Genomic DNA, 18,328 nt, shown 5'->3' with positions numbered 1-18,328 from the left:
TAATATAAATTAGCTTAAACATAAAATAATCTTATACATTTTACAAATAATATCTAGATATCATTTTTTTAAAGTAGGTTTTCTATGTGGAAAGATAATAAAACTATACCTGGGTCTTCAAACTCTCAGGAATATTCACTTTAAATGTAAAGTGTTGTGTAATTGAATTTGTTCTTTTTTTAAATTTAAGTGAACCTACTGGCAATGGAAACAGCAAGTGGCTTTCAAAATGGACACATATCAGTGGATATTAAAGTAACATCTGTAGAGTACTTTACCACTTATAGAGTGCTTTAACATGTATTGTTATTTAACTGTTTCAACAATCTGTGAGGTCTGAGGTTTTTACCCAGGACTTGGGCAAGCAGGGAGGAAGAGGATGTCAGGTACCAAGATACTCAGTTCCTCCATAAGTATGTCTTGCTTCATTTTATAGCATTTATAGTCTGTAAGGAATTGATGCTATTCATAACTAAACTACAGTGATTAGTACGTGGGCCCAGGGGCATTTACTTTGAGATACCATTTGAAGTTTTCATACTTTTTTTTTTGAATGCTAATAAATCGACTGCCAAAAAAAGTGAGTACCAAGGTCTACGTCAGACAAGAAAATATCATTATGCTAGCTGCTTGTTATCAATGATTAATTTAACAAATATTATTGAATCATTACAAAGTATATATAGGTGAAGACCTAAAACAGTGTGTATCAACTGAACAAATAAACAGGGGACTTAATCATCTACTACTTGTAAAGCTGTCTTTGGTGAACTTGCTTCAAAACAGTTGTTGAAAAAATTTAAGTGTTAGGGGAGTACTCTAAAATTCTTTTCAACAGGATAACTATAAGTGTCTAATGGGACAATCTGTCAGATAACCTGAAAAAATGTCCCAATATAAATTAAACTGAAAGTCTAAAGATACTATATAAGAAACTACTAAAATCTTAAATAATGTTCACTATTTTACTCTTCATAGTAAAATGAACCAGAGTAAACCAGTTATGGAGCCAGAAGGTAATGATCTTACAATAAAAAATAGCAAAACTAAACCAAATCAAACCCTTACCTCCAAACACCGGGGCTTTTAAGTAAGGTAACTGTACTTTTTTATCATCCAAACAAAACCCACTTCCGAGACTTAAAAAGAGTGCAATTAATATTAGGCATAAACTGGGAATGTGCCAGACAAACCAGAATGTATGGTCTCCTGCTTAATAAGACACATGTCCCAGGCCATCCTGTTCTAAGATCATAAAAACAGAAAAAAACAGAAAGCATGAGGGAGCTCAAAGCACAGAAATAAACAAGAAAAAAATAAAAACTTTCACAAAGTAAGGTTTCCTCAAGGTTGCAAATCAATTTGCATTAATAATATTTTAAGCAACGGTAAAAGGGAGGAGGGGCTGATGTGCTAAAATAAGGAGGACTGGCTGAAATAAATTTACGAAGCAGTCAGATCCCAGATCCTCTCCCCGACCCCAGCAAAACACTGGAAGTTTATTTTCTTAAGAACATAAAACAGTGGTTCTCTGCACAGTGGACTCCGGGCACAGCTGAGAAGAACATATACTATGCTGAAAACAAGAGCTTGGGTGAATGCATATATACAGATGCCGAATGCAGTGATACCCCTGACCTCAATCATTCTTCCCCTGCTGGGTTCCCAGAATGATGGCCTTCATTCTCAAGGCAAGAGACATGAAGAGTCTTCTCTGAGGAATCTGACCATCCTAAGAAGGAAGACTTAAAGTTATTGAGTAGAAGATTCCTCAACCAAACAGCCCAGCCAGGCCACTCTATTGTGGAACTCACTGTTGATAAGCCCCACTCCTATGCTCATAGCCTCCTATCAGCCTTTTTGTTCCTTACTATTAAATATAAACACACAAACAAAAATGTCCAGATGTCTAATGAAAGACTCTTATATAAAAGACAGAGATTAAAAGAAATACATAATAAACAGATTAAAGCAGCTTAAAGAGAAGTAATTTTTTTCTTTTTCTTTTTAATATACTGAGTGGTAAGAGAAGTAAAATTTTAAAAAATATCTATAAGTATCTTTCTCACGCAGATAGATACACGCAGAGAAAAAAAGTTTTTAAAATAATAAACTCAGAGGGTTTTTAAAAGATAAATCTGAGAAAGTCCGCACAGAAAGCAGAGCAAAACATAACAGTGGCGACTAACAGGAAAGGAAAGGTAAGTCAGAAACGTAATATCCAAGTCATGGGAGTTTCAAAAAATAAAGGGGAAAAATCATCAATAAAAGAATTTAAGAAAACATTTTAGAACCAAAGAAAAGGAAGAATTCAAAGAAAGAATGAGCAAAAATGCATGAAAAGAAACCCATGCCAAGGCAGATTATTATGAAATTTCAAAATTCCAGGATAAAGGGAAGAACCTGAAAGTTTTCAGGGTAAAGCAGGTCTGAAAGGATAGGAATTGAATGGAATCAGTCTTACCAACAGCAACACTGAAACGGGAAAGTGAAGTAAAATGGAGGCAAAGTACAATTCTGTAGAAAAATTATTTTCAACCAGAATTCTATACTCAAATTACCAATCAAGTATGAGGGAAACATAAAGACATTTTCAGATATGCAAAGTCTAAAACATTTACCACTCATGCAAGCTTTCTTGGGAAACTAGCAGGGAGTTAACACCACAAAAATGAGGGAATGGACCAAGAAAGAGCAAGAAATGGAATACGGGAGACAGGAAATCCAACACGGTGAGAGGTGAAGGGAGAACCTAGGAAGGCAGCCATAAAACCAGATGTCAAAAACAACCGGTTCAGACTGGACACTTAAGAAGATAAAATGGATAGAACACCCAAAGTGTCTGAATGTCTTGACAGAATTAGACAACTGATGAAAAAGCAAACAAAAGAAACAAGACAACTCTGAAAAGATTTTTAAAACAGAGAGAAAAACAAAAACGGGAACAGGAAAACTGATCATAGTTTACCACATGGCTCCTGCTGTGAAAAGCATTTACATAATCAGAATAATGTAAATACTAATATGGATGTAACAGAAACAAGGAAAACGTCTTATTGTGAGATCTAGGGTATAAAAATGATACAGCGGGGACAAGGGAAGAAAAAAGGTAAAATCTTCACCTCCTGTTGGGGGGAGTCTATAGAAAATGACAAAAACTAAAAAAACAAACAAACAAACAAACAAAACCCAAGAAGTGCAAGATAGCCATGCTATTTTGAAAGTAGGGTTAATCAACTAAAAGTTAGAGGTCACAGTGCAGAAGAGGGCATGGAGGACCCCAGGGAGGAGACCTGCTTGCTGTTTTTTTTTGCCATAACTGTGTAGAATTGTTGGTCTCTAGATAACAAGTGTGCACAAAATTTTGTTAAACTATTTGATTAAAATAGAAAAGGAAAAGAAAAAAAGAGGGGACTTAGTGAAAGAAATCTCAAAAACATTTTAATTGAAGTGCCAAATTGCTCAGACCTCAGCCGGTATCAAACTGTTTTTCCCGTAACTAAAGCTACACCACTGTGTATATCATTTGAGTATGATTATCAACCTTCCTCCATATTCTTCTAGTATGAAGACAGACAGGGAATTTTCCAAATCTTACCTCGAGCAGAGCTGCTGCGGGATCACCCTGTAGACTTTTTCCCAGTTTGTCAACCTCATCTAATAGGAACACTGGGTTGTTCACTCCCACAGTCTTCAAGCCGTTGATGATGCGACCAGGCATGCTGCCAACATAGGTGCGCCTAGAGAAAGCAAGCAGCACATTCACAGTGTGAGATGTCAGGAGGCAGGAGCGACGCCATACAGAAATCGAAACTTACGAATGTGAAAAGATCATTTAGCTATCACCATAATATAGCAAAGAGGTACTATGTATTTAAAAGGCACTATGATAAAATCAAAAGTTATTATATTCAATTCCAACCTTATCTTCTACTTAATTCTGGTTACAAGTTGCCCATGATATTGGAAGAACTGTATCACATTTGCCATTTGGTGAAATGAAGAAACATGACACTTAAGTCACCAGTTACGGTTCTTACTCTTCAAGATTCCAAAATGTCCAAAGTACCCTATGAATTCCCAAGCTTTCCATGATTTTCCAGAGCATCTTCCTACCCAACGCAACCACCTTTATATACACTGAAATGGCTGCCCCAGGGCCAGCTAAAACATCATCATGTTCATGAAGGAGATTAAAATCGGTTCAAAGGGCCACTCAGAATGTAGACCAAAAACAACAACAAAAAAGAAAAACTCCAATCTCTTTTATTTTCAGAGGCAATAATCTGTTAACTATAGTACGAGGATCTGGGGTCAACAGTATTTATATCAGAATTCCATTATTCTTATTCTGTCATTTTGAACAAAACTGTATTCATCCCATATGTACTAATTGGCAATAATCACGTTCAGCCAGCCAGGTATTTTGTTGAATGTTAAAATGTGAGAGCGTGCTTTATCGTATTTGGACCAGAATCACCCATACAATTATGACAGATGTAGACTGTGGCATGAAATAAAAACACATATGTTCATCAAACCAAAAAAGGTGCATTTTTTACAAAGCCAGCAAAACTGAAAGCAGCAATTTACTAATTTTAATTATAACCTTGCTGTCTACGTTGTGCAAAGCAAATGCTGTCTCTGAAGAGGCATAAAAGCCTGACTGCCGAGAAGAAAATGATCAACGAGAAGTGGAACAGCCGCAGTTACCTCATGATCTGCACAAAGCCAATTCACAGAGCAGGCCTGAATTCTGCCACATGACTGGTATAAAGTAGGACAGAACAAACAGAGTGACCTTTGAAAAGACAAGCAAGCCTTAAAAACATCGTGGGAATGCCTTTCATCTGGGAAAGGTGACCACGGGAAGCAAATGCAATAAACATTGTCCTGTTAATATAAGGAATTAGCACATTCAAGATTTCAGAATCAGATACAGGAAAGATAAGACTCAGAATTAATAAATTCTTTCAAATTATTTTTCTAGAGAACCTACAGATTTGCCATTACTCTGATTTTTAAGAGTGGTAGGGAAGGGAATTTTTTAAGAGAATCTCAAAGCCTCTAACAGGTCATTTTTTGCTGCAGTTATTTATTTGCCTTTCCTCTTTTGATGAGTAAACTTTAAAAACAGGTACTGACAATTCTACACCTAAAGTTACGGAGAGAAAATAATATTCTAGGTAGGCACCCTTTCTAAAAAAAGTGGAATCCTAGATTCTACTCACACTGTATATAAGCAATTCCTCTTACATTTTCCATTGCTTCCCAGAGCCTACGTAATAAGGTTCAAACTCCTTTGTCTGGAGTTCGAGGCTCTTCACAATCCAGCTCCCATTCATCTTCCCCAACTTGCTGCCATTACTTTCTTGCTTCATCCACAATCAAGATCCTATTATGCTCCTTAAACTTTTTACCTTTGTTAAAAATATGGTGCCTTCCTGCCCTTAATACTCCTCTTCCTGCTTATGTAAATCCCAACAATTCTAAGAAACTTTTTCTGACTACCTCTCACAAAGTGACTGCTCCAATAATGCAACGTCTACTGCATTTACTGCCCCCATAACTCATCTGATGGTTACTTATGACCTAGTTTTTATTCATGGGTATAATAACCTCCTCTAAAGAGCCAGTGAGCACTTTTATGACAGAGACGGGGTGTCGCCACAGAGTAGTGGCTAGATATAGAGCTGTAAGACTGTTCCCCACCAGATCCACCATGCCAGCACTCAAAGCATCTTTCCATCAACACTCTAAAGGTAACATAGTACAAGCCTCTGAATACTATTTTGGGCAAATTACTTGACCTAAGCCTCAGTTTCCTCACCTATAAGATGGGGATAATAGTGTCAACTTGGTGGGTTATATTAATATAAAGATCACGAGAGAACACAGGTAAAGCACACAGCACGGTGCCTGGCATACAGTGAGCTTTCCAAAGATGCTCATCGTTATTAGCAACAGCTACTTAAAGTTTACTTCTGGTTTCCTGGAAAAACCACAAGAGCAGAAATCTGTACACCTGAGTCCCAGTTCAATTTCCGCCTCATGGAAGCAACTTTTGCAAATGTCTTTTATAGCAGACAAGAGAGAAAAACATAGACATTTCACCATCCACTCTTCCTACCTATTCAATTAAAGGGCTCCCTCAGGCTATAATGCAAACCATTAAAATAAAATTTACAAAGAATTTGGAATATAAAAGAGTTTAAGTGTTACAATGTTAAGTGAAAACAACAGGATTACAATTCTGTTACTTAAAATCCAATGGTAAGTTTGGCAGTACAAAACAAATGTTAACAGTGATTATCTTTGTATGATAGAAAAACATGAGAATTTTTTTCATTTTTCCTTTTTCATATTTTCTACCAAGGGTGTGTGGATGTGTAGGTGTGGGTGTGGGTATATGCGTGGGTGGGTGTGTGGGTGTGTGTGTGTGTGTATCTCAAACCCGAAAAAGTAATCAGTTTAAAAAAGATCCTAATGATCTCAAAAAGAAAGATAGTCTTTAAGAAACTGGGATTTTAATGTTTAATAGCATGTCTAAACAAACGCAATTCTTCTGGTAGTCATTACTAAATCTTTTTATAGACTAACTTGTATGGGTGTACTCATCTAAAGGGTTGCATAACTTCCAAAATACTATGTTTTAATTTTATATGAATTCACAAACACCTAGAGAGCACTCACCACATTTAGCACTATGTTAAATAAGCATCATGGGGTACATAAAGATATATAATAAATCCCCTGCCTGAGAAAGCTTGTACTTTTTATAAACGTATTTATGTATCATCTCCACAGTTGTATGGTAGAAATGCCAGAGGCCCGTATTCTATAAAGGAGCACAACAGGTGGTCAGTTTAGAGAAGAGTAAAATCATAACTGACTGCACTTACATTAATGGAGGAAGCCTTGGGTTGAGTCTTTAAAATAAACCTAAGTTTTGGAGAGGCAAAGAAGAGCTGCATGCAAATACAAGTTGAAAGGATAGTGGGCAAACCATAATATATCTGGTACACTATGCTAAAAAATATATTAGAAGCTTGCTGCTTCAGTTATTTTTCCCTTGTAGAAACTAATAATGAAACAGTTTATTTATAACTTTACCATTTCAGGTTACATATGAAAATGTATCAATGTGGAAATCACAAGGTCATTTTTCTTCTCATATTGTTTGCAAGTTAAGCCAAGGATTTCTCACAATAATATAATTTTATTATCTAAACAAACAGCTGGTAAATTATTTCTAGGAGTGAATATCAACAGTGATTTAAGATATATCATAACAGTAATATATTATTTTTTACCAAAGAACAAATGAAAAACAATTATGCAAACATGATTTCATAAAACTTCATCTTAAAAGAAGTTACTTTATATTTAATTTGTGTGAATTGATTTACATTACTTAAATGTAATATTTAAATATAAAAATTTAAGTTGTTAAAACTGATAGAAGAGAATGGGTATTTTGTGGCTTATAAAGTGGACAGAAAAATCACAGTGGAGATAAACCCAAATGAGAAATGTCGAAAAGACTGAAAAACTGAATGAGTTAATACATAGTATAAACATTATTCTCCCTTTAAGCTACTCAAAACAATATAGACAAAAATGAGCCAATGTTTAGTCAGATCACTATTATTTTCCAAGTGTAGGATTAAATGTTAAGGCAAGCCTTTCTTTTACTTCCCCATCTCCCACCTCATTATCGTTTAACCCTAAAAAATATATCTTTGCTTGTTTTTAAAATAAATCCCCAACTTATCAGCATCCTCCTTCTCATACGCAGATACTTTCAGCAAGAGGCCAGGGTTCTACACATGGAAAAACAGGGAGAGTGAGTGGCAAAATCGAAAGGATAAGCAAGTGCAGTAACAAAGCAGCTTTCTTTTTCCTTGGCGATTCTAAGACTGCGGAACAGTGGTGCCTACTCAGAGGCTAAGGAAAAACAAAACTTTTCATGAACTCTAACTGTGAGCACGTGACCGGTACTCAAATGCCAAGACCTGGGTTGTCTCCCAAATGCCTCAACTGTCACATGGAACCACATGTTCCCCCAGGCACACCCACGGTTGTGCTGGAATCGTCAACTGTTCTTTCTCTTCTCCTCCTATTCACCTTCAATTCATAACTGACCTAAGTGCATGCTCTGCCCCACCCTTTCCTCAACAACTGAACCCCACTACTCTCCACGTGCTTCCAAACAGGGTTTGAAATAAAATTTTTCTACAGGCTTTAATAATTTACGGGGTAGATGGGTAATACGTCCCCAACAGCACAAGGGCAGGTTGCTATAGTAGTTAATCAAACATCTGGTACACTGATAGCTAAGTAACACTTACCAGCAAGGTGTATCTAAAATCAGGCTGAATAAAATGATTCACAAAACAAATCGTGATACTTTTTACTCGGCAACCATCATAGCCTCCATATATACGTTTCTAAAAAGGTTATATTTACAAATATTTTAGGCAATGGTGATTGTAACATGACCTCCTGTTACAAGACTCATAAAGTCAAGTCTTATTTTCTTTAGGCTCAATTTTCTTAATACAGTCACACACACAAAAGCATATTCACTTGAAAAAAAAAACAAATTTTATATGTCAGTAAGGATTTAAAACAGAGATTTATTTTAATCCAATGATGTTCATAAGTGGTGAGAACCATGACACTATACATTGTCCATTAATAGGCAATAGAAAAATGCATTTTCCCATAATTCTGCCATATAAATTAAGCAATAATGCTGAGAATAGGATAAATATTTTAGAAGGCAATTTAAAAAATCAGATTGAAATTTATAAAAACTCATACTGAAGCTTGTAAATCTAAATTTGTCCTCCTGAGAATTTATTAATAGAATTTAAATGGTTAAAGCTAATTTTTAGTGAATGCTGTGTGTCAGACATTGAATAAGTGCTTTCCAAGCCTTATCAAATAATCAATACCAATGTGAAAAGAAACAGAACAAATTACCTACGTGTCATGTGTTTATGATGTCAATTTCATATAATTCCACAAACTCACTGTCTAAATGCCATCAAATACTTACTCTGTAGCTAAAATGAGAAGATTTAGGCCCTAGACGCAGCTTCTTTAAGTTTGGTCCAAGAGAAATGCCAATTCCTTTACAAAAGCAAACTACAGCCTCTAGTGGTACATGCAAGAATAAGAAGTCTAGGCAACAAAAATATCTTTTGAAATTGCCAGAAGAAATCACCCAAATCAATTCTCTACTCTGATCTGCACCCCTCATTGTTTATTTACTAAAATCTTGTGATGATTCTTTTTTAAAATTTATTATTATTATTTTTTTTAGAGATGGGGTCTCACCATGTTGCCCAGGCTGGTCTTGAACTCCTGAGCTCAAGTAATCTGCCTGCCTCAGCCTCCTAAAGTGCTGGGATTATAGGTGTGAGCTACCACACAAGGCCAGTAATGATTTTTTTAAAATGCATAAGAATTTTAAGTGAGCAAATAAAAGAGAATAAAAATAACCATTTCTCATAGAAAAGTTTCTGAAACAGTTTCCCATCCCTGTCTATGGATAGGGATCCCTTTAAATAAGGCAAATAGAGAACAAGATATTTAAAAAGCATCATATTCTTTTATAAGCAGTTTATGGTTTCTACATTTAAACATGTTCTTTAACACATACACTATAGGTATGTTTTCTCACAACTTACAATTGCTATGAATCCCTTAAACCATGAAATGTAAATTCATGCCTTCCCAAGGCATCTTCCATCAGATCAACAGAGAGATCAGGGAGAACAATGAATGCAACATGCAAATCTGATTCTAATAATGTCAGATGAATCAGAAACAATTTCCTCGTTGTTGTTTGTTTGTTTTTTGAGATAATGTCTCTGTCTCCAGGCTGGCGAGCAGTGGTACAATCATGGTTCACTGCAGCCTGGACCTTCCCAGGCCTAAATGATTCTCCCACCTCAGCCTCCTGAGTCGCTGAGACCACAGGTGCATGCCATTGTGCCTGCCTAATTTTTTAATTTTTGTAGAGACAAAAATTAAAATTTAAAATTTAAATATAAATTTTGTAGAGACAAAAGTGTTTGCCTATGTTGCCCAAGCTGGTCTCAAACTGTTGGGCTCAAACAATCCACCCATCTCTGCCTCCCAAAGTGTTAGGATTACAGGCATGGGCCTCTGCACCCAGCCTAGAGAGACAGTTCTTACAGTTTATTGTTTTTTTGATAGAAAGTGAGTCCAAAATGCAAGAATAAGCCTTAATAATTATGCTAACATTTATCCTTATTACTCATATTCATAATACAAACCGACCTTCATAAAAGGAAGCTTAGATTGCAATCAGAACAAGCTTGTTATCAAAGACTTCCTACCTCCTCCTATTGGTCCTCCCTATTGCAGTTACTTTGTTTAACTCTTAAGAGTTAGAGGTTATTTATGGACCGCTACTGGGTTGAAAAGAGTGTAAAGACATAATAATATCCAATCATAAATAACTTATAATTACATTCAAATGAGATTCCAGGAAAGCTGAGGCACAGAGTAGGTATCCACTGCCAAACAAAATCAAGGTCAGTTTGGGTGCTTAGAGGCTCTAGGCTAGCTGGTAAGTCTTGTAAATGTCCTTTCCATTGAAGGTACCACAAATAGCCCTTTAAAGAAAACAGACGTATGCTATGCCTAAGCTTTTAGGGAGCTCTAGTCAATTAAAAAGAAAGAGGAATCAGAGATTAAACTGAGAGAAGTGTTCTACCTGTGTCCTCGAATGTCAGACTGATCACATACTCCTCCAAGTGCAATCCTATGGAACTCTCGACCTAGAGTCTTGGCCACTGATCTTCCCACACTTGTTTTACCAACCCCAGGAGGGCCAACAAAGCATAGGATTGGGCCCTTCAGGTTATTTTTCAGCTGTCTGACAGCCAAGTATTCCAGCACTCTTTTCTTCAATTTTTCCATGGCATAATGGTCATTATCCAGAAGAATCCGGGCTGCCCTAATGTCCAGGCGGTCTGTCAAATAACCCAACAGAAATAATTAGAACACATAAAATTTTTAAGTTAAAGAACTCCTTTCAAGCATAACGAGAGCAAAATATTTTTTTCCGAAAACAGATGTGATAAGAACAGACTTGGATCCTTCTAAATGAGGCTTCTAGGAGATCTGCACTTGGTTTGGCTTTTCTGCTTAAGACTTAGTGTCTCCAGAGATAGCAGGGACTACACAATTAAAAATTAAATGTTCATATCATTTTATTTGGAATGATTTTCTAGTTATGCATTACTTCTTATGAAGATATAATTTCTACATAGTCTATGTGTGCTGGCATTTGTTCCCTTTAAAAAAGGGTGATTTTTTTCCTTATTTCAGCAGTAATATATGTTCGTTCCAGAAAAGCTGATACACTAATAGAAAAGAAGAAAACAGTTACCCATAATCTCATGCCTCCAAGAGATCACCACTACCTTTACTTCAGTATGTGTTATTCCAGGCTGTGTGCGTGCATTTACAAACCTACTTTTCAAAATGGGATTTTATGGGGCCTTTAAGTTTTGTAAAATGTTTTTTTCACTTAATATATTACAGACAACTTTCACTGTCACACATATATTTATCAGTAACATTCTATGGCTACTTAATACTCCATTACTTAATTATCTATATTCATTTAACTACTTCCCTACTGCTGAGCATTCAAGTTGTTTATACATCTTTACATTTATAAAAGATGCTTCAACTGTGCATCACTGTAACTAAATCATCCCATATATCTGCAATGATTTCTTTCAGATTATCTTCTATGAACAGAAGTGCTGGGTCAAAAAAAAAGAGATGATGTAAAGAATTGCCTAACTGCCACACAGAAAGTTGTATCAAAGTCTCACCAGAAGTGTGTGAGTTAGGCTTTGTTTCTAAAGCCAGGCTTTCAACAGGTTTACTAATATGTTTCAGCACTTAAAATACTCAGATTAAACACCAGGTAACAGAAGCCAAAATAAATTCACTAGATGGGTGGCTGCCAGAGGATAATACACAGCCACATGATCATGCTGGCAGTGAAAGAAGAAGATGGGAGAGAGAAATACACACAAATCTTTTAATTAATTAGTACACACTCTTTTAATTATCTAGAATTTGCTACGGATTTTTCATAAAGGAAAAAAATGGCCTGAGATGGTAATTTGGTTCCCAAGCTAGTTCCCCCAAAAACCTAGCTAAGCAGTAAACTATATAATTTAATTATAGTACTATTGATTTTAGTCAGAGTCCTAGGTGAGTGATGCAAGAGGAGAAAAACTAAAATTTCTTCCCCCTTTCCTGGCTCCAGAACCCAACCAATGAATATATGAAGAAGTGAAAGATAGAAAGTTTCTCAATTGTTTCACAATGCTAGCCCTGACACTAAAACCTACCACAGTAAACATAAAAGAAAACCTCAGACATCCCTTTTTATATAGCTGTAAATATTAAAATGCTAGTAAATCAAATCTATAAAGAATAATCTACTAAATCCCAGTGGGATTTATTTTAGTTATGCAAAGATGGTTCAATGTTAGGTCATCAATATCATCATGTCCAAGAAGAGTAAGTTTCCATCAAAATATCATCTTGTACCTAAAAAGGTACTTGTTATAATTAATTATCCATTCATGACTAACACATTCAGTAAGGTAAGAATAAAAGTCAAGATAATTTAGAAAAGACACAACACTGTGAAGAAATTTCTTCCAAGAAATATGCCAAGTAAAGATAATTTTAAAAGTTCTTTCAATCTTTTAAGTAAAGGTGATTTCCATGCTGTATACATTATTTTCTATCTTTTCCATAGAGGACATATTTTTCTAGTTATTCTCTTTAATGATTCAGAAAGCAGGCTTCCTGTTTTGAATAACATGTGGTTACATGAAAAAAATTTCAAATTTCAATATAAATTTCCCTATTTATAATTGGAAGATTGAAATGGTATCTACTGACTCCTCTGAGATGGGAAAATCTGCAAAGATATTTCCTACAGCTCTTTCCTCTCTGCTTTCCTTTCTGCTTTCAGTTACTATCTGAGATCTCCACTTGGTAGGTAAACTTCTCTTTCAGAAATTACGAATGGGGGGCTGGGCTTGGTGGCTCACACTTGTAATCCCAGCACTTTGGGAGGCCGAGGTGGGAGGATCACTTGAGGTCAGGAGTTCGAGACCAGCCTGGCCAATGTGGTGAAACCCCATCTCTACTAAAAATACAAAAATTAGCTGGGCATGGTGGCAGGCGCCTGTAATCCCTGATACGCAGGAGAATCGCTTGAACCCAGGAAGCAGAGGTTGCAGTGAGCCGAGATCGCACCACTGCATTCCAGCCTGGGTGACAGGGCAAGACACCATCTCAAAAAACAAACAAACAAATGAAGATATTTAGGCTGGACACAGTGGCTCAGTGGCTCAGGTCTGTAATCCCAGCACTTTTGGAGGACAAGGCAGGCAGATCACTTGAGGGCAGATCACTTGAGGCCAGGAGTTCTAGACCAGCCTGGCCAACATGGTGAAACCTTGTCTCTACTAAAAATACAAAAATGAGCCGGGTGTGGTTGCAAGCGTCTATAATCCCAGCTACTTGGGAGGCTGAGGCAGGAGAATTGCTTGAACCCAGGAGGCGGAGGTTGCAGTGAGTCAAGATCACACCACTGCACTCCAGATTGGGCGACAGAGTGAGACTCCGTCTCAAAAATATATATATGAATGGCATTTTCATGGTTTTATAACCACACTCACAATTATCTAGACATAATCCTATGTAGCAAAGGTTTAGGAGCTTAACATGACTCCTTTTATACCATAACTTACTCATCTTCAGTTCTTCGTTGAAATGCTAAACAATGGAATTATTTTCATGATGGATACATGGCTGCTATACATCTCCAGTGCTGACACATATGGCATCTCAGAGTACCAAGAAATGTTTCCTTTCAACTAAAAGGCAGTATTTTGTTATGACATGCAAACTTTAAATAAATTAAAAAATAAATTTACTACCACAGCTCACCATAGCTTTATTTTTTGATATTTTATTAAATATTTTTATTTTATTTATTATTTTATTTTTTAAAACAGAGTCAAGGTCTTCCTATGTTACCCATGCTGGTCTCAAACTCCTGGGTTCAAATGATCTGTCCACTTTGGTCTCTCAAAGTGCTAGGATTACAGGTGTGAGTCACTGTGCCCAGCCAGCTTTATTTTTAATAGCCAAAAAAACTGAAAACAACCCAAATGTCTATCAACAGATGAAGTGATAAACAAATGATGGTATATCCATACAACAGAATACAACTCCAGCAATAAAAAGAAACAAATTACTGTTATATACAGCAACATGGATGAACCTCAAAATAATCATGCTGAATTGAAGAAGCCAGAAAAAAGGGCTCATACTCTATGATTCCATTTATATGAAATTTTAGAAAATACAGATTAATCTTTAGTGGTTGCTTGGGGATTAGGAGGCAAGGAGGAAAGGGGCAGGGAAGAAGGAAGGGATTATTAAAGAGCATGAAGAAACTTCCGGAGGTGATGGTTGTACTCATTATCTTAATTATGGTGATAACATTACAGATGTATACATAAGTCAAAACTCATCAAAATGTACATATTACATTTGTGAAGTTTACTCTATGTCAATTACACTTCAATAAAGCTCAAAAAAGAAAAAAAAACCTTTCTCTAAAGAGAAATTAAGGGCCAGGCGCAGTGGGTCACATTTGTAATCCCAGCACTTTGGGAGGCCGAGACGGGTGGATCACTTGAGGTCAGGAGTTCAAGACTAGCCTGTCCAACATGGTGAAACCCCGTCTCTGCTAAAAATACAAAAAATTAGCCAGGTATCATGGCAGGTGCCTGTAATTAAGGCTACTTGCGAGGCTGAAGCAGGAGAATCACTTGAACTTGGGAGGCGGAGGTTGCAGTGAGCCAAGATCACGCCACTGCACTCCAGCCTGGGTGAGAAGAGTGAAACTCCATGTCAAAAAAATTAATAAATAAATAGAAATTAAGGAAACAATCTCATTTACAATAGTTTCAGAAAGAATGAAATACTTAACTACAAACTTAACCAAGGAGGTCAAAGGTCTGTACACTAAACATCATAAAACACTGATGAAAGAAGTTAGACACAAACAAATGGAAAGATATTACATGTTCATAGACTAGAAAAATGTTGTTAAAATATCTATACCACTCAAAGCAATCTACTAGTTCAATGTAATCCCTATTAAAATTCCAATGACATTTTTTCACAAAAATAGATTTTTAAAAATCCTAAAATTAATAAGAAATTACAAAAGACCCTGAATAGCCAAACCAATCTGGAGGAAGAACAAACGTGGAGACACCAGACTTTCTGACTTCAAGTTATATTATGAAGCTACAGTAATCAGAGACTATGATTCTGGCACAAAAACAGACACACGGACCAATGGACTAGAATGGAGAGCCCAGAAATAAACCCTATCAGGTTAGCTAGAAGGTCAACTAATTTTCAAAAAGGGCACCAAGAATATACAACAGGGAAATGCCAGTCTCTTCAAAAAAATGCTATTGGGAAAACAGATACCCACATGCAGAAGAACGCACTTGAACCCTTATATTATACCGTGTACAAACATTAATTCAAAATGGACTCAAGACTTAAATGTAAGGCCTGAAACTGTAAAAGTCCTAGAAGAAAATATATTTTAAAAGCTCCTTGACATTGGTCTGGGCATGGTATTTTTGATATGACACCAAAGTCAAGTCAACAGAAGCAAAAATGAACAAGTGAAATTATATCAAACTAAAAAGCTTCTGTACAGAAAAAAAAGTTCAGCAAAATGAGAAGGCAACCTATGTAACGGGAGAAAATATGTGCAAACCATATATCTGATAAGGGGTTAATATCCAAAATATATAAGGAACTCATGAAACTTAACACCAAAAAATCAAATAAGTGCTTATCATGACTAATAATCAGGGAAATGCAAATCAAAACCACAATGAGAAAGCACTTTATGCCTGTTAGGATGGCCATTATTAAAAAAAAACAAACCAACCATAACCAGTGAAGGTGAGGATATGGAGAAAAGGGCACCGTTGTACACTGTTGTTCGGAATGTAAATTGGTATAGCCATTATGGACACAGTATGGAAGTTACTAAAAAAGTTAAAAAACAACTTCCATATGATCCAGCAATCCCACCTCTGGGTAAATAGCCAAAGGAACTGAAATCAGGATCTCAAAGAGATAGCTGCACTTCCGTATTCACTGCAGTATTACTTACAACAGCCAAGATACAGAAACAACTGAAATGTCTACTGATACATACGTGAATAAAGAAAATGTGGATAGACATACAATGGAACATTATGCACCTTAAAAAAGAAGGAAATCTTGCCATCTGTGACAACATGGATGGAACTAGAAGGCATCATGCTAAGTGAAATAAGCCAGACACGGAAAGACAAGTACTGTATGATTTCACCTATTTAATGCATGTGGAATCTAAAATAGTCAAACTCATAGAAATGGAGAGTAGACTCGTAGTTGCCAGGGGATGAGAGGAGAAGAAAATGGGAGGTGATGGTTAAAGGGAACAAAGTTTCAGTTACGTGAGATAAATAAGTTCTAGAGATCTACTACAAAGAAAAGTGCCTATCACTAACAATATTGTTAATTTAACATTAGACCTTATGTTCAACGTTCTCACCACCAGCACCAAAACAAAAAAGCCAATAATAATGATGATAATAATAATCACAAAAGACATAGGAGGAAACTTTGGAGGTGATGGGTATGTTTATGGCTATGAGGATTGTGATGGTTTCATGGGTGTATACTTATTCCGAAACTCACTGAGATGTATTCACTAAATATATACAGCTTTTTGTATGCCAATCACACTTCAATAAAATGGTTTCAAAAAAATTGAAAACAAAAATAACAGTAAGACAATCAGTGGAGTAAATCTGAAATGAAAAACTGCATGAGCTTTCTGAGTGACAATTAGACTGCAAAAAAAGGTGTAATTTTTTGGCTTACCAGTTGTGCTTTTGTTCCAAGGAAGTTCTACCATAAGTTCCAAATAATTTCTAGTCAGAGCATATTCTGGCATTGACTGAGGCATTTTTTTGAGTCTGTGGAGAAAGAATACACAGCAAACTTGTTCAAGAACACAGAAAAATTCTGTAACAGAAAAATCAAACAGCTCTCTTTCTTGGTTAGATATATCATGCATGTTTAGTTGAACAAATCTGAAAAAGTTTGAAAGTATCCAGATAATAAAACGTTTATTTTGTTTTGTAATGTAATGATCACCACTCCTCTCTCTCTCCCCAGCCTACTTTACTGCCCCTTCTGTAGTCCCACCAGGGAGGGGTTCTTCCCTTCTGCTCTGCTTTCTCTACAATGTATTCTCATATTTTGTAAGTACTTAATGTACTTACAAAACAAAATAAGGCAGATACCTGCAAACTGCAGGAGAAAACAGTATATCTAATTCTATCCTGGAAATATGGCCTCACTAGTGTGTGTCCCTTTTGAGCTCACAGGGATAGTCAAGTGACACATATCCATCGGTTTACTTATCACAGTAAGATGTAAGTGCCTAACTATGCGTAATACAATAATTTTATTCTTTTGTATCAGAGATGAGTGAGGTGTCGCCTCATAAAAGCAAGCTAATATCATATACTCATTTGAATGTAATTATAAGTTATTTATGATTGGATATTATTATGTCTTTACACTCTTTTCAACCCAGTAGCGGTCCATAAGTGTTCTATATATATTAACTAATGTCAGAGGCAATATAAAATACCCATCAACTACAATTACCAATGTTCTTAACTGTGAGCCTCAGAAAGTCAAATATGAAGTCACTAAGCATTCAAGCAGGCTCATTACAATTCACTAATAAAAGAAAATGGAATAAGAGTTATAAAGTTAAAAGTATGTAAAGGAAAAATGGCTTTCAGTTTAACACTGAGGATATCCAGAAAATGTAATCAACCCACATATCCTATTCTGTTATCAAGGTTTCCCTGTACTTTGTCTTGTACGAAGAGAAATGGACAGTCCTTGCCCTTGAGAGTTTATAATCTAGAGAAGAAAAGTCACGTGAAGAATACGATGCTAACTGAACAAACATTACGTATAAACAAAGAAGCATGGTCTGTTCTTTCAGACAACAAAAAGGCAGCTGCAAGAGTTATAATGCTTGACAGCACACTGCAGGTGGAAGACTTGCACCATGTATCCTCAGTATTTGAGAAAAGAGTAGTGAAAGTGGTGTTAATCAGGAGTACTAAGAATG

The 18,328-nt window shown here is 36.1% G+C and overlaps 1 protein-coding gene across 11 annotated transcripts in view; it reads right to left on the bottom strand.

The window, feature by feature from the left end:
• Nucleotides 1–18,328, bottom strand: part of LONP2 (lon peptidase 2, peroxisomal) — a 119,029-nt gene that overhangs the window by 82,534 nt on the left and 18,167 nt on the right. For all 11 annotated transcript variants that reach the window (XR_012428920.1, XR_012428921.1, XR_012428919.1 and 8 more), the window contains 3 exons: nt 17,056–17,150; nt 10,754–11,012; nt 3,599–3,740 (listed from right to left, as the gene is read on the bottom strand). Coding sequence is in view for 7 of the 11 variants with exons in the window: in XM_045381787.2 (XP_045237722.1) it covers nt 3,599–3,740; nt 10,754–11,012; nt 17,056–17,150 (496 nt within the window). In the remaining 4 variants the exon portion in view is untranslated. The remainder of the gene's footprint in view (nt 1–3,598; nt 3,741–10,753; nt 11,013–17,055; nt 17,151–18,328) is intronic.

The sequence above is a fragment of the Macaca fascicularis genome, chromosome 20 (genome assembly GCF_037993035.2).
Source record: "Macaca fascicularis isolate 582-1 chromosome 20, T2T-MFA8v1.1".
Taxonomy (NCBI): domain Eukaryota; kingdom Metazoa; phylum Chordata; class Mammalia; order Primates; family Cercopithecidae; genus Macaca; species Macaca fascicularis.
The sequence above is the reverse complement of the archived record's forward strand: the minus strand, read 5'-3'. Positions and strand labels throughout refer to the sequence as shown.